The 10,990-nt window shown below is 38.6% G+C and overlaps 3 protein-coding genes across 3 annotated transcripts in view; 1 reads left to right on the top strand and 2 right to left on the bottom strand.

Annotated features, from left to right (window-relative positions):
- Positions 1-748: 748 nt before the first annotated feature.
- Positions 749-3,582, bottom strand: LOC106529167 (mannan-binding lectin serine protease 1; the record flags this gene model as incomplete). Its single annotated transcript, XM_014024515.1, is given in 5 exon segments — positions 749-939; positions 1,169-1,294; positions 1,845-2,025; positions 2,116-2,314; positions 3,405-3,582. Coding segments are annotated over 5 exon segments (711 nt in total), but the record flags the coding sequence as incomplete, so codon positions are not given.
- A 304-nt stretch (positions 3,583-3,886) lies between these two features.
- Positions 3,887-10,990, top strand: part of LOC106529168 (tumor necrosis factor receptor superfamily member 5) — a gene marked incomplete in the record, with an annotated part of 14,537 nt that continues 7,433 nt past the window's right edge. Inside the window, 6 exon segments of the mRNA XM_014024516.1 lie at positions 3,887-4,287; positions 4,398-4,523; positions 4,889-5,032; positions 5,118-5,211; positions 5,339-5,415; positions 7,349-7,456. Of these exon segments, the coding sequence (XP_013879970.1) occupies positions 4,218-4,287; positions 4,398-4,523; positions 4,889-5,032; positions 5,118-5,211; positions 5,339-5,415; positions 7,349-7,456 (619 nt within the window).
- On the bottom strand, positions 8,571-10,845 carry c1s.2 (complement component 1, s subcomponent .2). Its single transcript, XM_014024514.1, has 6 exons — positions 10,524-10,845; positions 10,329-10,444; positions 10,156-10,225; positions 9,911-10,045; positions 9,749-9,823; positions 8,571-9,674 (listed from the first exon to the last, which is right to left on the bottom strand). The coding sequence occupies exons 2-6, from the start codon at positions 10,407-10,409 to the stop codon at positions 8,887-8,889; spliced, it is 1,149 nt and encodes a 382-aa protein (XP_013879968.1). The 5' UTR covers positions 10,410-10,444; positions 10,524-10,845; the 3' UTR covers positions 8,571-8,886.

The following is a 10,990-nucleotide window of genomic DNA, read 5'->3' as shown; positions in this document are numbered from 1 at the left end:
ACTCCTAACATTTAAAATGTGTCACTTTTTAAGTATTTAAGTCTGTGTCGTGCAAAACTGCAAACAAATAATTAATCAAATTTTGGTCGCTTTCAACGTATTTTAGTACAAATTTCTATCTTTTGTCGTACTTCTCTGAGAGCACTTGAGCCGTGCAGTAAATTGGGAACCAGCAGCTATTTTTCTCAATTGAACTTTTCTGAAAACCTCTGATTTTGCACATGGTTTCATTTTCCCATCAGTCTTTCTTTTTTTTATGCTGCTGCGTGTTCAGTTGTAAATTTGTCTTTCAGGGTTTAACATCAGAGTATGTGTGAAGTGTGACTGGTGTGAGGCTTACCCTCTAAACAGAAGTTAATTACCCTGCTTCTGTTTATAGTATTGATTTTTGTCCTGCTGTTTGTTTACTATAATAATACTGATTTACAACAGTTAAACACTTATCAACTTTTTGGTAATTTGCATAGAAAATTGCTTAAATTTTGTGGACATGTGTTTTGTATTTGATATCAAAAAAATGTTTGTAGGTTAATGTCAGAGAAAAAAAACACCCTTAGATTAGTTAGACAGTGAAACTAAGAGTCATTTGGGTAATTTTGTAATTAAATGACTCAATGACTAGTCAAGTCCAAGTTTTCAAAACTCCTTCTAGAACTTCCTCATTTTTATTTTTGTGGTAGACAGATGAAAGCTTTTGACAAATAAAACATATTTTTTAGGTCTTTGTGTGGCCTGACTTGACTCTTACCAGCACTGCGTCTATGCATTGACCATCATTTTGTTCCACATCAAAGTCCTGGGAGAAGTGCAGCTCCAGCTGAAGGTGCTCCTCCACAGACAGGGTGTACCGACAGTTGGCATTTTCTGCRTATGACTCAGGCCAGGAGGGACTGGAAATGTTACCTTCGCTGAGCCCTGACAGGTCTTCAGCACACCTCACTGCGTTTAGGATGAGACTTTATCATTAATTACTTTTATTAACATTGATAAAAAAATACAAGATCAGCCATCTTTTTCCTGGGCTGACCGCTTCTGCTTCTTCTATTCCCTAATTTCACTTCATGTTTCGGTTTTGTTTCTCCTTCCTTGATTTGTCTTCCTCTGTTTCACTTGACTTCATCGTTCCTTTTGCGCGCCGTTAGCTGGCTACTAAATTAATTAGTTTTACCTGTGCAGGTGTGTTTGTTTTCGGCTAGGTAGTAACCATGGCGACAGGAGCAGTAGTACCCTCCGATGACGTTGTGACAGAACTGGGTGCATTCGTTGTTTGGGTCGTCCTGACACTCGTCAAAGTCTAAGAAAACCAGAATAATCAGCTTGACTCTCTGTAGAAAGTTCAAAAGGTTCATTTAAAAGTTAAAGTAACTTAAAAAATAAATTTTCACATCACTGATGATATTGATGATCTCAGTAGACTTTGAAAAACAGAATGTTTGTATTTTTGTGTGCTTTGGTGTTATAGTTTTTGACAGATTACATTAGAAAACACCAGGGCTCCTTTGTTGATGTAGATGAGACCACAGTCACTGCTGTGCCTTTTGGCCTGAGTTGAAAATCTTAAATTCTTTTGAAGCGTCCAGGCGAGTTATTTTTGTGCTTTTGTGCATGCTTAATTTGCACAACAAACATTGGAAGTGTTTTTCTCTATATACAAGGAAATAGTGGCTCTAAAATTGTCACATAAATAATGAGACGCTTCCATATCAGGTTTAGCAGCTTATTGCCTGCAGACATTGTGGCTCTTGTTCTAAAACACAACTTTCCTTAAATACAAAAAGGTGTCTGCAACAACAAGCAGAGTTTGGTTGGACACAATAAATAAATCATCCTTTAGCGTATCTCACCTTGAACAGTATAAAAGCCTCTGAAGCCGTCGTGTCTCTTAGTGTTTGAATAGTCGGAGTGGAACAAAAGTGTGAGGCAGCCACCAGGGGAGGAGAGAAGAAACGGATTCACTGTTTCCTCGAGCTCTTTAWATTCCTTTTTGCCACACAGAACAGCTGTTAGGCTCCCATTTGAGAACACCTGGTTATAAATATTTGAGACGAAAAGACACTTAAAGATGCAGATCCCACAGCAGGCTTAATACAGAACAAGGTAATAAGTGAACCCGACCTTTACTGCATCGTTTTCACAGTCTTGGCTTTCCTCCAGGTCCAGGTGGATGAGCCTGATTGACAGGGTGTGACCTTTGGGGGCGCATCGACTCCAGTTTACTTTGGCATGAGGTGAGTAACCCATGGGATACCCGGGAGACTCCACCCATCCCAGGAGCACTGAGTATGTTGAGCAGGGGAGCAAGAGAAGCAGGAGACTAAAGGAAAACATTGCAGCAGCGAAATATAGAGAAACACATTATGGACAGAAAAACTAAATGTTTCATCTGTTAACACTTGGTTGTATAAATTGATTTATGTTTAAATATAAACAATGTATTTTGACTTTAGCAATTAGAAAAAAAGATTAATGAAAACTTTCATTACTGAAGACATCTTTTACGCAACAGAATAACTTTTGCATTTCTGTTTTCTTTACCCAATCTCTGGATCTGTATCAGAATCTGTCATCTTTTTTCCAAAAAATGAGAAATAGATTGGGTACGGTGTGTTGTAACAAAAACTGTGACGGAGCTGAGTTGGTAAACATGACTTTCATATCACAGGCATACCAAAAACAAAGATTAGTTACAGGATGTGTCATTTGAAGCTTTTAATCCACAGAGCTTTAAAACACATAAAAAGAGCTTTAGAGTGACTGCAGAGCTTAAATTACATYTTGTCAACTTAACTTCAATTAAAAAGATCTGTTGAGTCCACAAGAAAGCTGGCTATATTGGAAAAACTGCCTACGCTAAATATATATTTTTCTTTTATAGCAGACTGCGATCTGGTAGAAGAAAGTCATCCTTTCTGATGAATCATTYGTTATTTCCAGATTATTATTTAGTCATGATTGTCTGAGCTAAGCACTGCATGAAACAATGACTTCTAAAGATTTGTCATTGCTCTTGCCACAGCTAAATGTGTCAACAGAAAAACCCAAAACAAACAAAAACTACATGACAGCGGTGATGGCAGACACTTTGGCTTCCACAGAAATCAGATCTAAAGTCATGCTTTTTGTCAGCAAGTGAAGACACAATGAYACAATGAAGAGCTCAAATCAAGTTCTGCTTAAAGAGCGGGTGAATTAATAAAATCTCCAACACTCTAAAACCCTCATGATTTTAATCCTGAATGTATTGAAGTAGTTCCTGTTGTCAAACAAGAACCAAGTCAATAGCAATATGGTTTAATGTAGTGTTTTTTTTTGTTTTGTACAAATAATATATAATTTGACACAGAAACTACAAAACATAAAACTGCAGATTCCAAGTGCAATGTTGTAAAAAAATGTAATCCCACCTTAATCTCAACATCGTTATCCGATCAAATCACTCCTCAAATAAACAATATTTTCTCCTTCCCCTTTCCTCATTATGTTTTTTTTATTTCTCACCCTCCTTCTGCTGCCCCCTTCCTCTCTCAGTCATAATTTGCCTCCGTAAGCGTTTTATAAATCTATTTGTAGACCACTGTTTGTATGTTTGCAGAAACAAGGCAGTCACCGTGACAGGAAGCTGAGTTAAACATTTCTGCAAACGGTTTTCTAGTTGTGCAGCATTCTTGTACAAGYTGGGACAAGGGTTCACACAGAACAATAGAGCTGTAGTAAAATGATAGGGTGCAGCAGATTGAGAAAATTGTCTTGGCGTATCACTTTGCTTTAAGTTGGGTTAGATAGAGCATCAGCCTTTTGCCTTTGTAACTACGGAAACACGCAGAGACAGAGAGAGAGAGAGAGAGAGAGAGAGAGAGAGAGAGAGAGAGAGAGAGCAAGGACAGGAAGGAAATGAAGGGGAGACGTAGACAGACATAGAGACGGAGGGGAAAACTGCAGATGAGGGTCAATGGGGCTTTCCACTGTGTGGGATCAGAAAAGGTATGAGAAGTAGGTAAGAACGAGTGAAGAGAGGAAAGAAATCTGTCACTGCCAGATCAAACATCACGCCGAGAGTGAACACAGAGCAGCCTGACAAACGAGTCAGAGTCAGAAAATAATGTGCCTACGGAGGTGAGAGAAAGCTGTCATTTTTATTTAGTTTTTTAAAAAAAAAAAACAACCTGAAGGCTCAGCTTTTTACGCACAAAGGGACGACCGTATTGAATGGGCTTTAAATGACAARCATGAATTGTACAGCGCAGACGTACGTCTATAATGGGAGATGCTGTGACCGCTGCCCTGCAGGTTAGTAAACATCACAAAGTTTCTTCCACTTTTACCTCTTTGTTAAACTCTTTTTAGAACTCTCTAAAGCATCGTGATCCCAAACTGGTTTGTTTTTTGTATTTATTCAGGTCAGTATGTACAAGATCACTGCAACGAATCACAGAAGACGAAATGTGCCATTTGTCCACATGGGTTCCACACAGCCACAGAAAACCACTTGACCAGTTGTCCAACCTGCAAGGAGTGTACTCACAGTAAGGCAAACACACACAAACACAATGCAGACACTTCTCCTCCATCCCCACTTCTCTTTTATGAAAGACTGATGTGTGTTTTACAGTTTTCTTTACGTTACGTTTTGTTTTAACATATAAAGTCCATTAAGCTCTTTTAAGTTTTATTTTCTGTTCCTGGGTGTGAACATCTTCTATGTATTTTCATTTAAGATAATTTTCATAATGAAAATAGAAGGAGGAAGCGGTTAAGGAGTTTTAGTCGAGTTGTTTAGTCTCTAGTGGAGGGCAGTCTGTTTCAGATGAAACCTGACCACCCACACACATACTGTACACAGACTCACGTAGCTTTAAAAGAAAAAAATGTTGTTTTTTTTATCTCACAGGCAAAGGGATAACAGTAAGAGCCTGTACGGCTAAAGAGAACACAGTCTGTGGGTGTGAAGCAGGTTTCTACTGTAGCAATGAGAACTGTGACCACTGCCAGCCCCTGACACGCTGCCCGATGGGTAGAGGAGTTACAGTTCAAGGTAGGCCTCAGATATAATTAACAGAAACTGTTCTGGTCTCCTGCATGAATTCACATCCCAGTTCACATCTGATTCCATCTTGCAGCCAGTCGAACGAGTGACTTAATTTGTGATCCGTGTAAAGAGGGAACCTTCAGCAACGTCACAGATTTCTCCTCACCCTGTGTACCACACACCAGGCAAGACGGTGTCCCTTTTTCTTACACAAACCGTTAAATCTAATGGATCATGTGCTGCGTGAACATGAGTAACTTTATTTAATCCACCATGATGATAATGCTGTTCTATCTCACATGTTGCTTTCAGCTGCGACAACCTTGGAAAAAAGCTGCAAACTCCAGGAACCTTACAAACTGATGCCGTCTGTGGGAACTTCAAAACATGTAAGTCCTCGATTTAATCTTTAGTGTATTAGTTTAATCTCTGTAAACTTGTGTTTATGTGAAAGCTCTTTCTGCTATTGAAACGAGCTTGGGTAGCGGATGCTCTTATGCTCTCAAAGATCCGGTTGACCTTAAATGAAGAGAGGAAGGGAAAGTAACACAGATGGGAAACCATTTTATGCAGCGGTTGCAGTTTACATGTTGCTTACAGGAAATCATGGAGTATAATGATGTGATAGGTCTAAAAGGGGGAAATCACCTTTAGTGAATAAAGATAAGAGTTAAAATAGTTCATTTTTTTCTATACTAATGTGAAAAATCATGTTTTACACAAGTGCTGTGGTTTGTTGTCACTGCATGTTTTCAGTGAGGAGAGATGGAGGAAGTGTTAACACTGAGCTAAAGTTGTGGTTAGCATTCAACTGTTCTGCAATACGGCTGCAAAGATGGGCCCACTTTTTGAGCCATCTCTGGTCATCTCGTAAAAATGTGTGCTCACAGGAATGAAACCAGCACCAAGAAAACAGCGAGCGACAGTAGAGAGAAACACTGCAAGTGCCCCCCCGTTACTCTGTGTCTACCTCCCTCAGAGTCCAGAAACATAACAGTGACAGGTTGACTTATGCCCCACCATGCTGTTGTTACATAAACCACAGAGGCGTCTCAGGCCTGGCTTGAAGGTGTTTTGTAAAAGTGGTTTATGTCTTATGGTTTCAGCTCATACTGACTCAGGTGGGCTAATGCGTTGGTTTTGTCAACTGCCTATTTGAGAGAAAAAGGGTGAAAGAGGGGCTGGTAAAGTTACCAGAAGGAGTTTAGACCAAAGCATTGCCGTTCCACTTTATACAGCCCCCAGCTGAGTGATTTAAATGTTAAAAAGAAGGATTTAAAAGCATAATATGTCTACTTTAACTCCTGAAACGAACAAGTAAACACCTTTAGGTTTTGGGTTGATGATGTGCTCAAAACGTTTTGTCTCATTTCAAAGGATTTAGTTTTGTGGTTTATATTTTTTATTTTTTRGACAGAAAGGGTGTCTCACAAAGACACAGTGGTTTTTATAAACCTACACAAAGTTGTGCAATAGTACTGTGCCTGTCCAGTGATGTTGACGAAAAAATATCTTTTGACCACATGTTACTAACTTAAAGCCACGAGATTAATAAAGTGTGGCCACGAGATCATTTTGAGCAGAGGTGTATTTTTGTGAAAGATTGTTGGAGTCAGATTATTTGAATGTGTTGTTTTTGTGTTGAACTGTTCAAAAGGCACCTTACACTTTTTATTTTTATTAATTTTTGGTGTATGTTTAATCTAAACAGTTCATCTTTCATAGTATTTATGAGCTGGTTTTGAAGTGTGTGAAAAATGTCATCATCGAGCAGGAAGATGTTGTTTAGTTCAACTTGATCATTTTTACGTCTTCATAGAAACTCAAAGAAAATTTTTGTTTTGCTCATTAATACATCCTTTATGAAACAATTTTTTCTTTCTCTAGGTTGTGTTGTAGCTTCAGAATCTATTGTGTGTTTTCATTGATTTGTGTTGGGGCTGCATGTAAGGAGTTGTTAATAATACGTGTGCAAAAGTTCTAAATCACCCCTAATTCATTGCAGTTGCTTTAAAGGAGCCAGAATTTCTTATAACCACATAATAAATTACAAAAAAATAAAAATAATTGCATACTACTGTACTAATAATTTGGACAAATGTTTGTTAGAATGTGAACTGACTATCAAGTGTTTGACCACTTGGGATAATCTGAAATAATTTTACTAATCAGATTAACAGATTGGGCCCTGACATGAAAAACCAGAGCTCACTTCCTTCCACTYCGTTTTTCCCAGCATTCATGACGTTGTTACACTTGTGTGACGTTAACCAGAAGACCTGATTAAAAAGCGTCTCTGTTGTTTCTCTGTTTGTGCCTCAGATTGTCCTTGGATACTCCCTGCAGGCCTGTGGGTTGGACTCGTGTTGACCATAATCGTTGCGGCTGCTTTCATCTTCTGGAGAGTAAAACACAGACAAAACAGAAGAGGTGCGTAGATTTTCTCGTACTGTTAAAAAAAAGTCAAAAGGCTTTGTGCAGAAGTGACTATGCAGGTCTGAGCTCACCGTCAGGAAATATTCATGTCGTTAGCCACAACTATGAGACATTTTTCTTTGAAGTCGTACAGTTTAAGGTCACTGCTGATCATCACTTTCAAACATCCCCTCCCACAGTTTACTTGCAGGGGATTAATAAAACAGAAACTTTGATTAAGGTCAATAAATTTGAATATCAGACGTTTTGTGTCAGGGCTACATGTAAGGCAGATGTCTTCTCTGTGAAGACATCTGCCTGTGTTAGTTCTGTCGCATGAAAACAAAAGTTAAACTCAGACGAGTTAARTAAGAGAACTTCAGCAAAGACAAGCTGAATGGCGAAACCACATCCTGTACAGTTTCAGCTTGACACAGTTACTTGGTAAAATGTGACTCATACTTCAGAGGCCGCCCACTCATACTGTGAGCTCAGTCTGACGCACATGGCACCGTGTTGTTACACATTGTTTTGGCTGACTGTATTTCACTTGGCATTTGCTGATTTTCCACAGAATCTCTGCAAACCCATCTGATGTAACACAACGAGTGAATATTTGATTAGCGTCGGGCGCTAATTGGCTTCTCAGTATTTTAACGCCAAATGTGTCAGAAGTCAGTGCCGTTATCTGTTAAATCTGCTGATCAGGCTCAGCGCTGCACAGAATCAAGACGTCTTGTTCTTTTTTTTTTGTAAATATGTCTGTACAAAAAGTTTTTTCAACGGAAATACAAAATGTACATTTTGCTTTAGTGTCGTGTCACTTCCTGTTTTACTTAAAGACTTGATGATGATGAGGTATCCTTAATATAAGGCAACCTATGATGGTCAAAGGTTTTCTACTGCTAGGGACCAATATGGGCACAACTCCTACATTGTTTAATATATATATATATATATATATAGTTAATAATTTATTACTGACAACATTAGTGTAAATTGCTGAAGTTTATTGTGTTTATTCCATAACATTTATCTATAAGGTGTTACAGAAACACACACAGTACAAATAATTTCTGTTTTTTCATGGTTTGCTTTAATATGATGCAACAGTATTATGGCGAGACAATTTTATTTTTTAAATTGTTATACAGAACAATTGCTGTAATCTAACGTCATTTATTCAGAAATATATTTCCATACATGTTGTATTTATTGAAAAAAAATCACACAATACCTCTAGATTTATTCTGACTTATAGTAAATTGATATATCATGTAAGACTTGACATTTTAAAGTCTGCAGGTGGTTTAAGATTTCCTTTAAGGATCAATATGCATAATTGTCATTTTCTGGTAATCTTTTCTTAAATGAGTTGTTAGTGTGGAAATAGGAATCAGACATATTTTTTTATTATGGTTAATAATAGCAAAGTTTTTTTGCCCTTATCCTTTCTGTTTTTCAACTTCTTCAATGGTGTGTTGAATCCAGTCTACATAATTCTCCACCTTAGTGTAGTAACCCTTGTAATTGCGACTCTTACAGCTGGGTCCCCAGGACACAATGCCAATCAGATAATGAGGCTCATCATCGGAAGACAACATGGGGGAAACAAAAGGACCTCCACTGTCTCCTGGACAACTGTCCTTCCCTTCTTCTCCAGCACAGAACATATTACCAGTAAAAATCCCTTTTTTGTTGCTTTTGGGCAGAGTAGGTGTGTTTCGACAGACAGATAAGGAGAAAACTGGAATATGAACATACTGTAAAAACTGTGAGCTCTGTAACTTCCCATTCACATCAGTTACCCCCCAGCCTGACACTGTGCCTTGTTCATTTTCCACTACACCCCTGTCAGATCTTGGCAAGCAAACAGGAAGAAGGTTTGGGCCTAAGTTCACTCTGGATTTGAATCTTATGAGGGCAATATCATTATCAAAATTTGTTCTATCATTATTTGCATAGCCAGGATGAATTATGATTTTCTCACTGTTGATGACAGAAGCAGTCGTTGATTTTCCATCCACTAGTCCACCTAAGAGTTGCAAGGAGGTTTGATCAACATTTTTCACAACGTGTGCAGCGGTGACCGCCCACTGATCATTTATCAGTGACGCTCCTCCTCTGTTTGGTTCTTTAATAAAAAGTTGCCATGGTATATCTCCCAGTGTTGCGTTCTGGCCTCCTAAAATTCTGCCTGAACTCGATGAGTCTACTTCAGGCATCCCACACACTAAAATGAACAGAAGAAATCAGAAAATCTCCTAAGAATAAGTGATTACTATGGAAAAAGAAACAATAACCTACCTTCAGTACATTGTGGCATCCCTTGGTTGTCATCCACTGAGACCCATTCACCGCTGGCACTGCAGATATATGTGTCTGAAARATTGAAAGAAGCACGTCGGTAAAACTATCAAAGCATCAGTTCAACCTGTGAACAGATTTGGAGATGATTTTGAAAATCACCATTTCCTTCCAGTTTGTAGTATTTTGAATTGCAGTAAAACTGGATCTGGTTGTTGTATTTGGTGCTTCGTTCAGCTGAGGGCACCAACTGGAGGATGCCATCATCCTCAATTAGAGGCAAACCACAGTCCACAACTATACAGTGTGAGTAAGAAGTACAACAAGCAAGCACAATTAAAATAATATAAAATTAGTTAAAAGTTTTTAACAGGAAACAAAAACTTTTTTGGTTTATTCCGACTCACTTTCACAGGGATRAATGGGAGCCCATGTGCCTGTGCTCAGGCAGGTTGTCTCATACTCTGTTAACATATCCTGTTAATTACAAAACAAAAGCTTATATYAGGATTTTACAGTGTCGTGTGGTTGATATAGCTTTTTTTCTGTTTTGTTTTGTTTGCTTTTTTAGTGAACTTACTAAATTTGCAACATGCCCAACATCACACGTCACTTTCACCRTTTCTCCCCAACTATATTCTGGTTTGTGAGGCGTCATCATGGAGTTTGAGGTCACTTCTGGTCTACAGACCTTATCTGTGTATGAGAACATTTGTCGTTTTCAACAAACATTATTTAAACATGTTCTTTTTGTGTGTTAAAGGAACTGGATTACTTCTGGTTTTGAAGTGGAGGCTGAAGCCTTTGTTGGAGCCGAAGCCGTCAGACGTGAAGCGAATTTGGATATGATGGGAGTGAGTGGGGAGGGGAGAGGGGGGAGGCTTGTTACCGCAGAACGGCCCCAGAGTCCCAGGGTGAGTCTCAATCTGTCACAAACATCAACACAGGAAATGTCAACAAGTTAAAGTTTCCTAACATCCTGATAAAACATGCAGTTACACAGCACAAGTTGAATGCTTCAACAAGAAACTTTAGTAAGAATTATTTAGCAAACTGCATCTGGGCATAGGTTTTATGTCCAAATTAAAGCTGATGTGTTTTCCAGTAAAATGCGTGGAGGCAGAGGTGTGATGGTTTRCCGTTTTCTGCTGCTGGTAAATTTTTTTCTTTTTTTAAACACCTAAATGGTTGAAGTAACCACAGCATCCCGTGTGACACACCATCTCCATGTTATTCGTTGGG

This window comes from Austrofundulus limnaeus, unplaced genomic scaffold, assembly GCF_001266775.1.
Source record: "Austrofundulus limnaeus strain Quisiro unplaced genomic scaffold, Austrofundulus_limnaeus-1.0 Scaffold425, whole genome shotgun sequence".
NCBI lineage: Eukaryota > Metazoa > Chordata > Actinopteri > Cyprinodontiformes > Rivulidae > Austrofundulus > Austrofundulus limnaeus.
Note: the sequence above shows the minus strand (reverse complement) of the source record. Positions and strands in the feature narration are given on the sequence as shown.